The following is a 17,027-nucleotide window of genomic DNA, read 5'->3' on the forward strand; positions in this document are numbered from 1 at the left end:
GAATAAGTTGTGCAGGACTGTTCTCTAACCACCATTACAGGGAAGCCCTCCACTTTTCGTGCACTCCTTGTTATTGTCTTATGTTCCCAGAACGGTATTTTTACATTTATTTACATTGTCATTATTATCTGTGTTACCCTAGGACCTAGATACCCAAGAGGTCCATTGTACCAGGCACTGCACAAACACATTAATAAACAGCCCTGGCCTGGGCCTAGGTGGTGGGTGAAGCTGCTGCTTGGGGTGGCAACCTCCCCAGCCTGCAGCCCTGCCCATACTCAGCCCCTGCTCCACCCAGGCCATGTCCCCTCCCCACTGCCCCACACCTTCCCCACTGTCTCCCTCGTCTCTCTGTTCACTTATTCCAGCCAAATCCCTAAACCCAAATGTACCAAATGACATCTGGGGGAAAAAAAAATCACTGTTCTAAAATTTCTCTCTGAAGAAAATGGAACATGTTTTCCACTGCATGCCAGACTGTGAAGACAGGACATGCAGAAGGTACTTAATTAAAGCACTGATTATTATTTGAATTATACTGAATTTGGGAATAAAAATGCCAGTCACTGGTTTGTTGATATACCTTGAAGCGTGTCAGATTTATCTGGAAAATCTTTGTAGCAAGGGCAAGTCAGTTTCCTGCTGAAGGCAACATTAAATATTACAGCATAGATGATCCAGCTCTTGTGTCTTTTACATTTTCTTCATCACCGTTTCTAAGCTGATTTTATGTTTTGAATATATTGGTAAGCCTTCATAAAGTCATCATTCCCAATTACTACATATCTAAACTCACTGACACAAAGACATTATTTTGTGTGATTTTCACAAGACATGTTTATGAAATTTAACTATACGTTTATGATAAAATATGTTTCCAAAGACCTTAGGCGCATCAAAGGCTTTTACATCTAAGTAAGGTACTGATTTCGATGGAGGTTCTCTTTAAAATAGTTAATCAAATAGTCAGAAGTAAAGGGTAACTATCTAGAAGAAGAGGAATGCTGGCCCTTTAAGGGGGTGAAAGGCAAGTAGAGATGGGTAGAAAGGACAGGAAGACTTTGGAAGTAAGGTTTTGTCCTACAGTAATTTTATTAACATAAAATATACCTAAATAAAATAAAAATGTATATTTTGAAGACTTTATTTAAAAAGCTGTATGTCTGAAGATCCGATCATTTAAGGCTAAAGCTGAATACTCGGATTGTGAATCTAAATATCTATGCCAGAACTATCAAACCCAAAACTCTGGCATGTAGTACTTTAAAGACCAACAAAATAATTTATTAGGTGATGCGCTTTAGTGGGACAGATTAATCACCTTATAAGTTATTTTGTTAGTCTTTAAAGTGCTACAAGACTGCTTTTTTGTTTTGATAGAATACAGACTAACACAGCTATCTCTGTCACTATGCAAGAACTAGTCTTTAAAGTGCTACTTGACTGCTTTTTGTTTTGATAGTGTATAGACTAGCATGGCTTCCTCTCTGTTACTATGCAAGAACTGTTAGAGATGCGATCATGTAATCTTCAGCCACAAACTGATGACGTATTTAGAGCAAATTTTAAACTAAGTTCTGTAGACACAATAATGCACAGCTGTCGGCACGTGCTTTTTAAATGGTTTCATTACTATTAAAATGATTCTTTCATGGGTTCAATGTTATGTGAATAGGCCAGGCAAGATGGAAGGCTTTTCACCTTTAAGTTAACAGATCCACTCTGGGAAAGACTCATCTGTTTCCAGGCTGCAATAGCCTGCTGTGGAAGCTTGCAGGAATGGTCAGAATAGGGATAAGAAGAGAATAAAAGTTGAGCACTAAGACCCAGAGGAAGCATTGCCCCTCTTTGCCTCTTACAGCCGCACCCGATGAAGACCTAAACAGACAAGACAGACAAAGGACAGGAGAAAGGAATTATCAAAAGGAAAGGGGGAGGGATAGTGCAATGGTTTGAGCATTAGTCTGCTACCTCCAGCGGTGTGAGTTCAATCCTTGAGGAGGCTATTTAGGGATTAGGGCAAATAGATGCCGGGGGTAGTTCCTGCCAAAAGGGCAGGGGACTGGACTAGATGAACTTCCAAGGTCCAGTCCAGCTCTAGGAGATGTGTGTGTACCTTTTTAAAAAAAAAAAAAAAAAAAAAAAACACATCATCCCCATTCTGAGGCCCAGAAAAATTCAATGATTTGACTAACGTCACAAGTCTGTGACAGAGCCAGGCACTAAAACCAGGTTACATCAGTTCCAGCCCAGTCCTATAAAGCCTCAAAAAGATTTATCCTTTAAAATTTATGTAAAACTTCAAATCACTATCACAACCGAGCAATATGATTGATAATGAAAAATATGTGCTCATTTTAAAACAAAACATGAGGAAAGCTCTTCTCCCTTTATGCCCCTCACGAGATTGGAGTCCAAGTTTCTGCTTCTCTGTTAAAAACATCAGATGATACCAGGACCAGCTGAACATGATCCTGCTCGGTGCCAGACATCCCCTGATACTGTTATTATTTGTCCAGAGCTCCAGGTCCTTCACCTAGGTCATAGGTCCTAGACAGCACGGCCTTTGACAGCCACAGCCTTTGCTGAAGGTTAGAAATGAAGGGCCAAGGTTTGCTCTCTTTACTCAGTGGGACTGCAAGCACAAACCAAGCAGAGCTGGACCCAGATTAGATGGATAAACATGCATAGGATGGGCGAAAAGAGAAATCAAGAAGGGGAAACTGTGCACAGTTTCACATGTACATGGGAGGTGTTGGGTTTGTTCTTTTTAAAGGGCAGAAGGAAGTGGACTGTGCCAGGGTGGAGTGCAGGGTGGGCCTCCTCCTGATGCTAATGGGACAGAGATCCAGAGCTGCTCAAACAGGCTCACTGGGGCCAGAAGCTGATGAACAGGGCTGCTCTGCAGGGAAGCCCCATGCAGGTAGAGCACAGCTATCACGTGAGTCGGAAAAGGATCACCATAATGAATTGTGGGGGGTTCCCATTAGAGGGGAAAGGTGGCCTGGCCACGGGCATGGCTTCACTGGGGAGTAAGCACAGCCCTTTGCATCTTCTACTTAACCTGTGCTTCTCCTGGAAAGCACTCCCCTGAGAGTTCTTCCTTGGGCTGAGTTCACAGGGGACCAGCTGTAGCATGTATTAAGGGTGCACGCCATCCTGTTAACCTCACTGGGATTACTCACATGTTCAGATTAGGCACACACTTAAATATCTTGCTGGACCAAGGGACAGACTGGATTTGCTTTGCATTGATTTGGGATCTTTAACCTGCTCTACAGATGCAGGTCCAAAGAGCCTTTAAATCTGGAGTGTTTGTGATATGAATCCAAATTTTGCAGCTCTAATTTATAAAGTATTTTTCTCTCCTGTTAATAGTTTCCAGCCACTGGCTTACCACCAGAGTGTAAAAAATCTTACAGCACTTCTTACTATTAACCAGACCTCAAAGATTTTGGTATCCAATTTGACATCCCACTTATAACCTCCACTAAAGTAACTGCAGAGCGCATACAGCATTACGGATGAGTAAGGCCCACAACTGACCCACACTTTGTCCTTTAGAGTAATTACTTCTTAGAGCCATTTGCTGCTTCCTAAATATTTTCAAAGATAGCTTCCTGTTCTCTTCTTCTAAACAGGCAAAAACCAGGGGACTGTGTGGACTTTAACAGCCATTATAAAATGAATACCAGTTGTTTGGTGATTAAATTAATGTTGTCATCAAACTGGGTTAAGTGACTTGTCTCCTTTTGAATGAATCATCTACTTTATTGTTATTGCTTAGGTGGATTTTCAGTATTTACAACTGGGAATGTCTTTAATTTTATAATTATACCAACAGGACCTTTTCCATCTGCTCACCTCGAGGGCATGGGACACAGAATGAGTTAATTCTTAATTGCACACGTGAAACAGCACATTACTTTGCTTTAAGCGAGGGATCATCAGCCAGGGGTGCCTACCTGTTGGTGTTATACTCTAAACCCCCAACTTCCTTGCTTGCCTGCAAAAGATCTAGAATTCCTGCCGAACTTCCACTCTCCTTCTTCACTTTGGAGTTGCGGCCTGGCTTTGCCTCAGTGTCAATATGAAGCGAATCTTCATCTGATGAGTCGTCGCTCTGTGAAAGTAAGGAAGAGGCTCTAAGAATTGCAACAAGCTACATTACTCAGCAAATGATCCAGTGGCTTTGCAGCAGGACACCACTCTTGAACTCCCAGAACTTGAGGAGAAACTCATTGCTTCGCTTTCACGGTACAAGTTAGGGGCACTGTTTGAATAGTTCTCTTTACAGTTTTGCTGGTCCATGACGTTTTCAGAGTCCACTTCATGTTTCTGAAGAGTGCCAGACTTGTGGAAGTCCCTACGGAGGCTTCCCCAAGCTACCTTTCCAATAGGCCTCACTCTTTTTCTGAAAGCGTCTTCTGTCCCTCCCCAAGTTAGAGAGTGTATTTTGTCCAGGCCTATCCATTCCTTTGTGTCACTGCTGAGACCACCAAGAAAGGAGATCCGTTTCTACTAATTATGATGCTGGTTTTGTATTACGAGCATTTGTGGTCTAGCACCTGCACTGATACAATCATCTCACTTTGTATCAGTCAGGTGGACACATCAGATAGGAATGATAATTATTTCAGTCAAATGGTAAATTAGCCAAAAAATGCAATTTTGCGGGCACTGAAACCATTCACGAATTCAGCCAATGGTTTTGGGCAAATAAAAAATTAGGCTTTTTTAAAGAGAAATCGTGAAATCTGAATGTCTCAGATACACACAGTTTATGTCAACAGCAGTTTTCCCTGTAAGCTGAGCTCTTAGGTAGCCATTCAGGGGAAATACCTGTGCCACCTAACTGATTAGCAGAGCGCCAACAGCCAACCACAGCCAGCATCATGTGCATCTACTGGTGGTGTACCTCTGTGCATGCCTTGGTTCACATAACAAAATTTATTCCACTCATGGATGAAAATAAATTAGAGGGAACGCTGGTCGACAGTCTACCATGTTTGTTGCAAATGATTCAAAGGATACAACGTGCATGCAAATTATACTTAACTCTAAGAATGTGCTTAAAACACCAACCTGAATAGGAACGTATCTGCTTAAGAGCTTTGAGAATGCTCAAGTGCTTTCACATTAGGTGTATACTGTAACAAAACTCCAGCCTTGTCCTTGTGGGTCCCTGCACTAAGTGGCGGTTAAAAAGCAGCCTCAGAGGCCCTCTGTGTCCCTCAGTCCGCTTCCTGTACTGGTAGGGGCTTGGATTACATCATCACCGGGCCTGTTCTCACCATTGGCTAGCCAAAACTGCAGTCTTTTGAGGAAGAGGCTCACTCCTCACCTGCTGACCCTCTAGGGCTGGCCTGATGCATGGGGTGGTCTGAGGGGAACCCGGCCCCCTCCCACAGGTCCCAGGGACCCTAGGCAGCTGTGGCAGGAGAGGCTTCCCTCCCTGGGCCTCCTCCTAGTGCCACAGTCTGCCTCCCTGGGCCACCTCGGCCAGAACCCCTTTTCCCCAGTACACTCCTTGACAACCACAGTTCTTCTCCCTTGTGAGTCCTTCTCTCCACAGTCCCAGTTCGTCTTCTATCCCCTTCCCACTCCTTACTGGGGCAAGCCTTTTTCAAGGGCTCCACAGGCCTTGACTGGCCGCAGCTGCTTAATTAGCCCCAGGTGTTGGCTTACCCTGGTGCTGCAGGCTGATCCTTCCTGGGCCTTAGTCCTTGAGAAACATAAAAGCACACACCCAGCTGCCTATGTATCTCCCCTTCCACAGGGTGCTGTAGCTGGCTGCGGGCCTGGGTCTATCACAATACTTAACAAGCATCGTGCTGAATTGGGGGCAATATAGATGTGAGTGAGATGACAAGGAAAGAGAGTTCCTCTTATATGCTCCATAAATAAAGCCATTAGCTATTATGTAAGGTATCATGGGCATCCTGTAATATAAAACACCAACTATGCTAAACACATGGCTCACCTTACTTTACGATTAACTTATTAAAAGTGCTTTGCCGAACTGGATTTCATGCTGACCAGTGCCCAAAGAAAAAGCAGCAGTAGGGGAGCACATATACTGCCACAGTCCAGGAAAGAGTCCAGGAACTGAGTCCAGGTCCATGCCAGCAATGCCGTGCAGGCATGAGCACTGACAATTGGGTCCCATTGGCCCTCCAGAGAAGTACCTGATTCTTCATGTTGCCTCCTTCTCTTATTGGTACCTGCATACGAAGTTGTCCATCATTCCTGGCTATGTCTTTGTATTATTTCCCTTTCCGCAGTGAAAGGAAAGGAGACAACCTTTTGCTCATGTAATTTCCTATTCTTTTATTTGTCTTTTCTTCTCCCCAACCCAACTCTGCCCTAAGCTCCCTGAAAATCTGGCATCACCTTAATTTCCCAAGGTCTTCGTTTCCCGCAGTGCAGATACCATCAGTCTGGACAAGGAAGTCCACTAACACTACTCCTTAATTGTCCAGAGGTATTACTGTTGACACGTCATCTTCCTTCCCCTCAGAGACGGAGCATGCATCTCCCACCGGTGTGCTATGCTGTCATGAAACAACAGGTGCCCAACCCTGTCACAACGGCAAGACACGGGGAGTTCCTGGTGTCATGTAGCAAAAGAATTTGAGTGGTGAGGTGTCTAAAGATAAAATTCTACAGAACAGTTTACCGGTCCGAGACTCTATTTACTTTCACCACTACGGTGAACAACTTATGAGCAGTCATATCACAATATATTAATGCAATCAACTGCAAATAGCTAAATGGAATGTCATTACAGCTGGATATAAATAAATCTTTAGTACATTAAGGGTCTGATTCTCATTTACAGTAAGACCCTTTTACACTGTTCTGGCAGTGTGAAGTGGCTTTAGAGTGGCTGCAAATGGAATTCAATGACTACTTCACTAAAGACTACTCACATACTCACATGTGTTTTAAGTGGATGAAGGTCAGAGAACTCAGTACCCCATAGAAATAAATTAAGAACTTGATGCTACATGTGTTTAACGGTATGCAAATACAAGAAGGATAAATACAATAATAAAATACCTTATACAATACTGACTCCACCTTTGGCTTCTTAATTGGTGTGGGTTGTAGCGTTTCTTTTTTATCTGATAAAACTGGTGGGAAAAAAAAACAGGAAGTTGAGTCAGACCTTTTGCTAACCACAGAAACAATCTGTACAGCCTCCGAATACAATTTAAGTCCATTTATTTTATATCTTGTGCTGCAAGTAATATGAACATGTTCTTTATTCATTGTAAAACTTAACTTTTATAAGTCACTTTGGAGAACTGGAGTCAATGTAATTGCACAGATAGAAACAAAACAGGATGCAGTCTTACAAGGTAAATCTCTCTTTGCGGTGTTTTTCTTTCTTCTAATTGGAAATTCATCAATTTTCAGTTCGCCATCATCTGACACATACTCATACTCATCTCGCACAGGTTTGGTTTTATCTTCTTTAAAATTCTGCAGTGACCCGAACACACCAGGAGTCACCTGGGTTTTGACTCCCTTGGAGCTGTAAGGGAGCAATGTTATAAAATCAGAAAACATAACATTTTCAAATGGAAAAAATATCAAGATGACAAACAGCCACATCTTGAGGGAGACAGGGAATCAGAGAATGTTAGCAATTCACACAGGTTTGAATGCATATTGCTCTGCACAGATTTCACAGTAACAGAACTTCAACTTGTGCAAAGGGGAGTTGCTCCACTGTCTCCAAATGAGCACTGCATTGACTTCATTTGACTTTTATTGGTTTGTACCTGCTGAGAACCTGGGTCACTATATATTCATTATAGATGCAATACACATGTACTACATGAGCACCTTGCATTCCATTTTTAGTTGATTTATTTAGATTGCAGCCCACCTAATCTCTGAGGATATGTACACACGGTATACAATAAAAACTCATACTGACAGGAACTCAAATCAGAAAAATATCCCGCCAGCCTGCAATTAAAGCTTAGTCCATTTAAGACACCATCCTCAATCAGCTGCTGGAGTGAACAGAGAAACCATTCGAATTAGCCATTATGGCCAACAAATCTGGGCTTTGTCAGAACAACTATCAAGCACACAGATGCGGTTTCTACTACCATGCATGCTGGTTTGTTTCAGCTGTTAAGATGGGGTGGGGGCACAGCAGCGACACCAGCATTCCTCATAGTTGATCATTTTGATGGAGTCAATGGGAATTGCAAATGGCCAAGACTGCTCAGGATTCACTGACCACAGAAGTGGGAATTTTCCCTAATATTGGTGCCAACAGAAAAGTACTGGCCAGTACACTTGCTTGTCTGTCCCAGCCATACCTATCACTGACTCATTCTAATTTCAGCCAATAGGCATGCAATGAACTATGGAAGAAGACACGACCAAAGAGGAAAAGAAAGGGAGAGGAGGAGGACATAGTGAGAAGAGATAAGGGCACCTCAGCTATATCCAGTCAGCTACACGTGGCACACAGGGCTAGATCACAGTGCAGAATCAGGCAGAGCCTGTCTCCATGTAGCACATATACAGTGTGTGGACTCGATGACCTCGTGAGGTCCCTTCCAGCCCTAGGATTCTATGATTCCATGAACGTCCATTGAAAATGTATTAAAAAAATTAAACAGAAAAATTTTAACCATCCATCTTAAAGAGATCGTTAATAAAACTTAACTTCATAAAAAATACTGTATTTTTGAAAAATGCAATCATTTAAATAAAGCATATACGTTTTCATTTTATTGTTTAAATCTTAATTAAGGCCAGTTAAATCTTCCTGCTCATTATATACTGCCATATTTATACTTACCCGAGCAGTTTCTTGTTAGAGAAAGAAAATGTAAATTTATTGTCCTTATTTCCTGATAAAGGTGTCTTTTCCAATTTGTGTTCCTCTTCCATTTTCAATAACGAATCCGGTTTACTGTTCTGCAAATCATGAACACAGCAACAAAATCAGCTTAAAGTGTTACCGATATTTTTAGATTTCTAAGCAAATGCTGAGATTTATTCCAAAAATCAGAACACACAGAATGCATGTCTACATGCACATGCTCACACAAAGAACTGTAGATAGATAAATGGTTTAGTTTTCACTCAGGCCCAGTTCAGGAAAACATCCCCGTTGAGGATAGCTCTTCAGCAGACATTTAACTTTAAACATATGCTTAAGTCCCTTTGAAGACAATGGATGTTAAGCACATGCATAAAGATGAAAAGACAGTTCCTTACTTCCGTGTTCTTTGAGATGTGTTGCTCATTTCTATTCCAATGTAAGTATGTGCACTCACACAGGCCCAGTTGCCAGAACGATTTTCCCCTAGCCGGTAGCCATCATGTTGGTGCAGTGCCCCCTGGAATGGCACTGGTATAGTGTCCAGTATAGGCACCACCCACCCACCCCCTGCTCAGTTCCTGCTTGCCACTACTCTGACAGTGGGGAAAGGCGGGAGGGTTTTGGAAAGGACATGAGCAACACATCTCAAAGAACACCAGTTATGGTGGTAAGTAACTGTCTTTTCTTCTTTGAGTGACTGTTCATGTGCATTCCAATGCAGGTGAATGCAAGCTGATGTGAGGAGGTGGGGTTGGAGCCCCAGAATGATTACAGGACAGCTCTACCCACTGCAGCATCCTCTCTAGTGTGCGGCAGGACAGCATAATGAGCTGAAAAGGTGTGACTGGAAGAAGAGGTGGCTCCCCTACCGATTTCCAGAATAGGGATGTGGGCTACGAATACCATGGAAGAGCCCTGTGCCCTTGTACAGTGAGCTCTGATGTGAGGTGGGGGAACCCCAGCTAGCTTGTAGCATTCCTTAATAGAAGCCACTATCCAGGAGAAAATTCTCTGGAACAAAACTGGGAGGCTCTTCATCCTGTCCACTACCACCACAAAGAGCTGCCACAACTTCCTGAATGGCTTGGTCCTGTCTATGTAAAAAGCCAAAGCGCCGTGGACAACTAGGGTATCTAAACTCTGCTCCCTGGGGTAGCATGAAGCTTAGGATAAAAAACAGGTAAGGAAATATCCTGGTTGACATGGAAAGAAGAGACCACCTTCGGCAAGAAAGCTGGATGGGGTTGTAGTCTAACCTTGTCCTTGTGGAATAAGATAGGGTGAGTCCACTGAAAGGGCCCTCAACTCTCAGCCCCTTCTGGCCAATGTGACGGCCACCAGAAAGGCTGTTGTGTAACTCAGAAACAGCAGGGAGCAGGAAGCAAGAAGTTCAAAAGGAGGCCCCATACGCTTAGCCAAAACCACGTTGAGGTCCCAGGAAGATAAGGAGTCCCACACCAGTGGCCTAACCTCCAAGCCTTCCATAAATCTTTTGAACACAGGGTTCGGGAACACTGATGAAAAGCCCGGACCAGGACTGAAGGCGGAAATAGGTGCCAGGTGAACTTTGACAGAGGAAAGGAACAGCACCGACTGAATTAGGTGCCACATATAAACCAGAACCAAGGGGAGACAACCCCTTCTGGGACAACCAAACCGCAAACCTCTTCCACATCACTGAGTAAGTGGCCCCCATGGAGGGCTTTCTACTATTCACAAAGCACCACCCTCACTGAGTCTCAGCAGGAACGTTCCCTGAAACTCAGCCATGAAGCTTCTATGCTGTGAGGTGAAGGGACAGGAGGTTGGGTGCTAGAGCCACCCCTCCTCCTGCGTCAATAGGTCTGGGCATAACGGAAGTGTTATCGGCTTGCACACCAACAGGTCCAACACAACCGAGTACCACTGCTTCTTGCACCACACTGGAACCACCAAGATCACCAAGGCCCTGACTGCTCAAATTTTGAGGCAAACCCTGTGTACAAGGGGAAACGGAGGGAGTGTATTCAGCAGCAGCTCGGGATACATCAAACTCAGGAGCCTGGACTCCGGTTCCCATAAGAGCAAAATGTTTGACTCTTTGCCTTGAGGTGTGCGGCAAACAGGTTCACCTGAGGATAGCCCCAAACTTGGAAAATTGATTGCAGCACGTCCGGGCGAAAGGAACACTTGTGGTTCCACGAAGGACCTGCTGAGATGGTCCACTGTGGTAGTGTGGACCCCGGTACATAAATGGGCCTGCAGGAGAATTTTGTGGTGCATACAGAACTCTCATAGCCTGAGGGCCTCTTGTTACTGGGGAGAGGAACATGTACCCTCCCCCCCGATCTGTTGACAAAATACATTGCTATCATGTTGTCTGTGCTCACCGACATGCAAAGCCATGCTTGGTTGTCCCAGAACACCTCACACGTCAACCTGATTGCCCTGAGCTCCCTCACATTGATGGGAAACTCGAGGTCTGACACACCCCACAGAACCTGAGTCCAGTGCACCCCGCAGCCTAAATATGACACATTGGTTACCAGGGACAGAGATGGCTGGGGAGTCCTGAACGGCACCCCTGCACACACGGTCTGAGCATCCAGCCACCAATGCAAGGTCTGCAACACCTGCTGTGGCAATGTCACTGATTTGTCTATATCGTCCCTCCCAGGGCGGTACACCAACACAAGCCACAACTGGAGGGGACACAGACTAAGTCTGGCATGTTGCGCCATAAATGTACAAGCTGCCATGTGCCCCAGAAGCTTCATGCAACACCTGGCCGTCATGGTGGGGAACCTGATCATGTTGTTTATGATGTCGGCTGTAGCCTGGAACCTGCTCTCTGGCTGGGAAGACATGGCAAACACCGAGTCCAGGAGAGCCCCCGCAAACTCTATTCTTTGCATGAGGACAAGCGTTGACTTCACCTCATTCACCAGGAGACCAAGACTGTCAAAAGTCTGGCGAATGAACTTTTGTGTGTTGATGGACTTGGGTCTGTGAGTTCTCTTTCACTAACCAGTCATCCAGGTATCGGAACAACTGGACAGTGTGCCCATGGAGGAAGGCTGCAACCACTGCCATGCACTTGGTGAAAACCCTTGGAGCTGTCCACAAGCCAAAAGAAAGGATTGTGAACTGACAGTGTGTCCCATTGTAGTGGTCAACTGCAGAAGAACTTTGTAAGTGTCCCATGTCTAACAAGCCAGGAACAAGCCCCAGGGAAAAACCACCAAATAAGATAAGCGATGGCATTGTAGCAGAACAATCTGTAGCTAGAGATAAGAGGAAGAGCACAAACATGCACCAATCTTGCATGATGAGATGTGGTAAACCCGTAAGCAAGGATAAAGAACAACAAGTAACAGAACCAATAACAGATCAATAACTGACAGCTAAGGAAATACTGTAAATGGTAATGAGTGACCTAACAGAACTGTATAAAGAGGCAGAAAAACTGTATATAAGCTGCACAAGAAACCATCGCAAATACCAGCACCTTGGACCAGTGACCAGAACTCCCGCTCATCCGCAGCTGACCGGGGTCCTCAGCTTGCAGAAGGGATATAAGAGCCGCCTTCCTATCATGCTTTTGCATTTTAGTTAAGGGTTTATTGCCAGAGCTGGTCAGTGCAATCAACTGCTTGTGGTTAACAGCTGTCTTGTCAGTGTTTTGTACTCAGAGAACCCAGTGTCCAACCTGAGATAACTTCTGATTGCAACACCGGTTCACCACAAATCTTAGGAACTTCCTGTGGGGAGGGCAGACTGCAATGTGAAAATACGCGTCCTGTAAGTCAAGAGCAGTAAACCAGTCTCCCAGATCCAGCAACTGGATAAAGAGCCCCAGACACACCATGCAAAACCTGATCTTTTTTACAAACTTGTTGAGGCCTTGCAAGTCCATGATGGGTCTCGTGGCCCCATTCAACTTCGGGATTAGGAAATAATGGGAGTAAAACTCCTAGCCCCTGAATTGAGGGGGAACCTCCTCTATCGCCCCCATGGTTGAGGAGTGATTGAATCTCCTCCCTGAACAGACTCTCGTGAGAGGGGACCCTGAAGAGGGACGGGCGAAGGAGGGCTGGAAGGGGGATAAGAACTGAATTGGATAGCATATCCCCCTGCTACCGGGTGAAGGACCCACTGGTCCAATGTTATATGGCACCAGGCAGGACAGAAAGGCCGTGTCTACACGTGCACGCTACTTCGAAGTAGCGGCGCCAACTTCGAAATAGCACCTGTCACGGCTACACATGTTGGGTGCTATTTTGAAGTTGAAATCGACGTTAGGTGGTGAGAGGTCGAAGCCGCTAACCCCATGAGGGGATGGGAACAGCGCCCTACTTAGAAGTTGAACGTCGAAGTAGGGCACGTGTAGACGATGTGCATCCTGCACCATCGAAATAGCGGGGTCCACCATGGTGGCCATCAGCTGAGGGGTTGAGAGACGCTCTCTCTCCAGCCCCTGCGGGGCTCTATGGTCATCGTGTGCAGCAGCCCTTAGCCCAGGGCTTCTGGCTGCTGCTGCTGCAGCTGGGGATCCATGCTGCATGCACAGGGTCTGCAACCAGTTGTCGGCTCTGTGGATCTTGTGTTGTTTAGTGCAACTGTGTCTGGGAGGGGCCCTTTAAGGGAGCGGCTTGCTGTTGAGTCCGCCCTGTGACCTTGTCTGCAGCTGTGCCTGGCACCCTTATTTCGATGTGTGCTACTTTGGCGTGTAGACGTTCCCTCACAGCGCCTATTTCGATGTGGTGCTGCGCAACGTCGATGTTGAACGTCGACGCTGCCAGCCCTGGAGGACGTGTAGATGTTATTCATCGAAATAGCCTATTTTGATGTCGCTACATCGAAATAAGCTACTTTGACGTAGGCTTCACGTGTAGACGTAGCTAAAGGGAACAAAAACAAAGGGTGTGCTGGATTCAAAACGGAGAGTGGTGTGGCACACTTGACCACACCTTCAAAAGTTGGGTTTGGGCCCTGTTGTGACATCTGCTGCCCTTGGCCTTGACTGAGCTGATTGGAGCACCTCCTGCTGCTCCACCCTTGCCACCTACTTTGATCCCTAGGCTGCTGTGGGAACTGCCTGGTGGGTGGGGGTTAAGAATGTCTGCGCCAAGTTGCCCAGGTACTGAGGCCCAGCAACCACAGGCTGGCTCTAGGGTCTTCAAGACTGCAGCCTTTCATCAGTTTTCTCAGAAAAAGTTGACCCTTCAAAGGACAAGTCTTGAATCGTTGGCTGCACTTTGTTGGGGAGGCCTGAGGCCATGCCCCCCTTCTCATGGCCACCCCAATGCCATGACCATTGTTGCTGCACGGGCGGCATCCAAGGTGGCTTGCAAGGCCACACATGATTTTAACTTATTTTCCTCCACAACCGCCATGCACTTGGGTTTGGCGTTTGGAGGGATGAACTCTGTGAACTTCGAGAGGGAGGAGGCTGTATTGTGAGAGTACCTGCTCATTAGAGATTGCTGATAAACTATGTGCAACTCTAGTCCTCCAGTCCAATAAACTTCCCTAACGTACAAATCTAGTCTACTCGCCTCTCTGGTTTTGGGTGAGGGCCCTTAGAACTCCTGCCTTTCCTGGTGGTTGGCTGCATCCATGACCAGGCAGTCAAGAGGCGGATAAGTGAAAAGATGTTCTTTCCCCACAGAGAAGACAAAGTAACACCATTTATTTTTTCCTCACCATGGGCTGGGCTGACTCTGGAGTCTGCCACACATTCTTGGCATCTGGACAATGGTCTTTATGAGAGGTAAAGCCACTCTGGCAGGACCTGATGAGGACAGAATATCTATTATCAGTTCAGCCAAATCTTTGACCTCCGCCTGCATCCTCAAGCCCTGGCCTACCCAGAGGAGCATCTGTCGGAGGGCCCAGCCATCCTCCAGGACCGGGTATGTGGAAGAACCAGCGACCTCTTCATCTGGAGACAAAGATGAGGTGGCACCAGCCTGCAACGTGCAGCCCACACACGTGGCCATGGATGGGTCTGGTGCACTCACCCCTCAGTGCGGTGGAAACAGCTGCGACACCTGCCCGTGCACCACCGAGCCCACAGAGGGTGGTGCCAAGCCCTGCACCGGTGGAAGAAGGGGAGGAGGAGCCATCAACGCTGACACCACCTGGAACCCTCCAGGTCCCCTAGGTGCCAGCACGGTTGGCACCATAGTGTTTGGCAGCAAAGGAAGAGGCAGCCAAACCACCAGAGCCGACAGAGGTGCTGAGGAGACCGAAGGTGCCAACTAGGAATGGTCCCTGGAGAGTAGCTGCTCCGACAATGCATCCTGCAGCAGGGCTCCTAGTGAAGCCAACGGTGCCGAACACAGTACTGAGGGAGCTCCTGACACTTCCAGCAGTGATGGGGCTCAGGACTGTGGCCAGATGAAGTATCCTTGGTTCTCATGAAATGCCCATGGGATACAAAGGGGCCACTGTGCCACCGGCTGCCAGGTCAGTGGCCACGGCCCCTGCGCCGAGCTCAACTCTGACAGGAGGAAGAGCAGGCACTCCTACTCCTGCCTGACCTGGAGAATTAGGAGTCAGACTCCAAATCAGATGCCTCCAATGCCAAAGTACAAGGTGGTGCCTGTCTGAAAGATGCTTGCATCGGTCCCGGCTGGGATGGTGCCCACATTGGCACTGTAGTCTCTGGTGGTGCCGGAGGCATAGATGGCTGCGCCATCATGGCAGGTTTGCCCTGGGACAGAAGACGACTTAGCACCTGCCTCGGGCATATTGTTCTCCTTGGCGGCAAGAAGGGTGCCATGATTTGGAGGAGGCTCTGCACTGCTCTGAATGCCTCCAGTGCTGACAGCGGCTCCGGTGAAGGGGGACTGGACCTCCTGAGCAGCGTCAATGCTTGGCCTGCAGAGGTGTGCCCATGAGACGCATCGCCTGACTGCACATGGAGCTCCTCTCTCCGCTTAAACGTTGTGGGAAAGCGGCTCCCATCATGCCTCTTCTTTCTGTGAGGTGCTGGGGACTGGGACTTGTGTCTCCTGGGAGGGTGAGGAGCTGGCCCTTCACCACGACGCTGGGCTCCCTTCTCCTTTGCTAACGCCACAGCTAAGCTCGGTGATAGTGCACGCGGCACTGAAGAAAGTACACTCAGCTTAGTGGACGGAGACTTCTCAGGCTGGAGAGTCATCAACAAGACCTTGAGGCGCTGCACCCCGTCCTTCAAGGTTCTCAGTCTGAAGGTCCCACAAATCAGGCAGTGGTCCTGCTGGTGGCCTCGCCCAAACACTTTAAGCAGGTGGAGTGCAGGTCCCTTGTTGGCATACATTTTCCACAGTCTCCACAGGCTTTGAAGCCCAGGGACCTCAGCATGCCCCAGCATCGAGGCCTCAAGGAGGGAGAGCAGCCTCTCCCCCACCCAACAAACTACTCTGCTAAGAACAATTATGGCTGTTTAACTAACTGACCCATTTAAATTATTAGCAATTAATTAGAACTATTTACAGATGAGGACTAAGTGCTAACAGCTACTGATACGATTGCTTGCACAAGCTAAGGGGCATCCTAGCAACCGACACCGTGGCAAGAAGGAACTGAGTGGGGAGCGGGGTGGATGGTGCCTATGTTGGGCACTATACCAGTGCCACTCCTGGGGATGCTGCACTGACTTGATGGCTACCAGCTAGGGAAAAATTTTCCAGCAACTGAGCATGCACGAGCATGCGCACCTACATTGGAATGCACATGAGCAATCACTCAAAGAACATGTGCTTAAGCATTGCCCTCAGTGGGGGATGGTCTTAAGTATGAGCATAAGTGAATTCCTGCACCAGGCCTTCGCCCCAGCACTCTTCCCAGTGCGGTCCATCAGAACTGTACCTGCACAACAAAGGGCAAAAGTGAACACTGTGTTCACAATCTTGCAAGGAAGCACAAATTTTCAACAATATTTCCTTGGTTTTATTTTTGGGTAGGAGTTTCAAGCATGTCTTTACATGTGAAAAATCCAAAGTATAAGTATTTTCCCCTTACTAAAATTCTGCAGACTAATAGCAGTAGAGGATGTTAAGGAATCAAAGACGTTACAATCAAATTCATTACACTGCAGCAGTTCTATTAATCCAAACAGTTCCTTGAGATTACTCACTCGCAGAATTGTTCTGGTGGAATGATATTGCCACCCGCTGTTTTCAAATACACCTCCCTCCACTGG

General features: G+C 46.6%; 1 protein-coding gene across 1 annotated transcript in view; it reads right to left on the minus strand.

The window, feature by feature from the left end:
- The window catches only part of PHF2 (PHD finger protein 2), a 192,611-nt gene that overhangs the window by 23,500 nt on the left and 152,084 nt on the right, over positions 1–17,027 (minus strand). The window contains exons 14-17 of the mRNA XM_075004894.1: positions 8,831–8,949; positions 7,362–7,540; positions 7,063–7,136; positions 3,966–4,123 (exon numbers count right to left, since the gene is read on the minus strand). Coding sequence (XP_074860995.1) covers positions 3,966–4,123; positions 7,063–7,136; positions 7,362–7,540; positions 8,831–8,949 — 530 coding nt within the window. The remainder of the gene's footprint in view (positions 1–3,965; positions 4,124–7,062; positions 7,137–7,361; positions 7,541–8,830; positions 8,950–17,027) is intronic.

Source organism: Carettochelys insculpta, chromosome 11 (assembly GCF_033958435.1).
Source record: "Carettochelys insculpta isolate YL-2023 chromosome 11, ASM3395843v1, whole genome shotgun sequence".
Classification (NCBI taxonomy): domain Eukaryota; kingdom Metazoa; phylum Chordata; order Testudines; family Carettochelyidae; genus Carettochelys; species Carettochelys insculpta.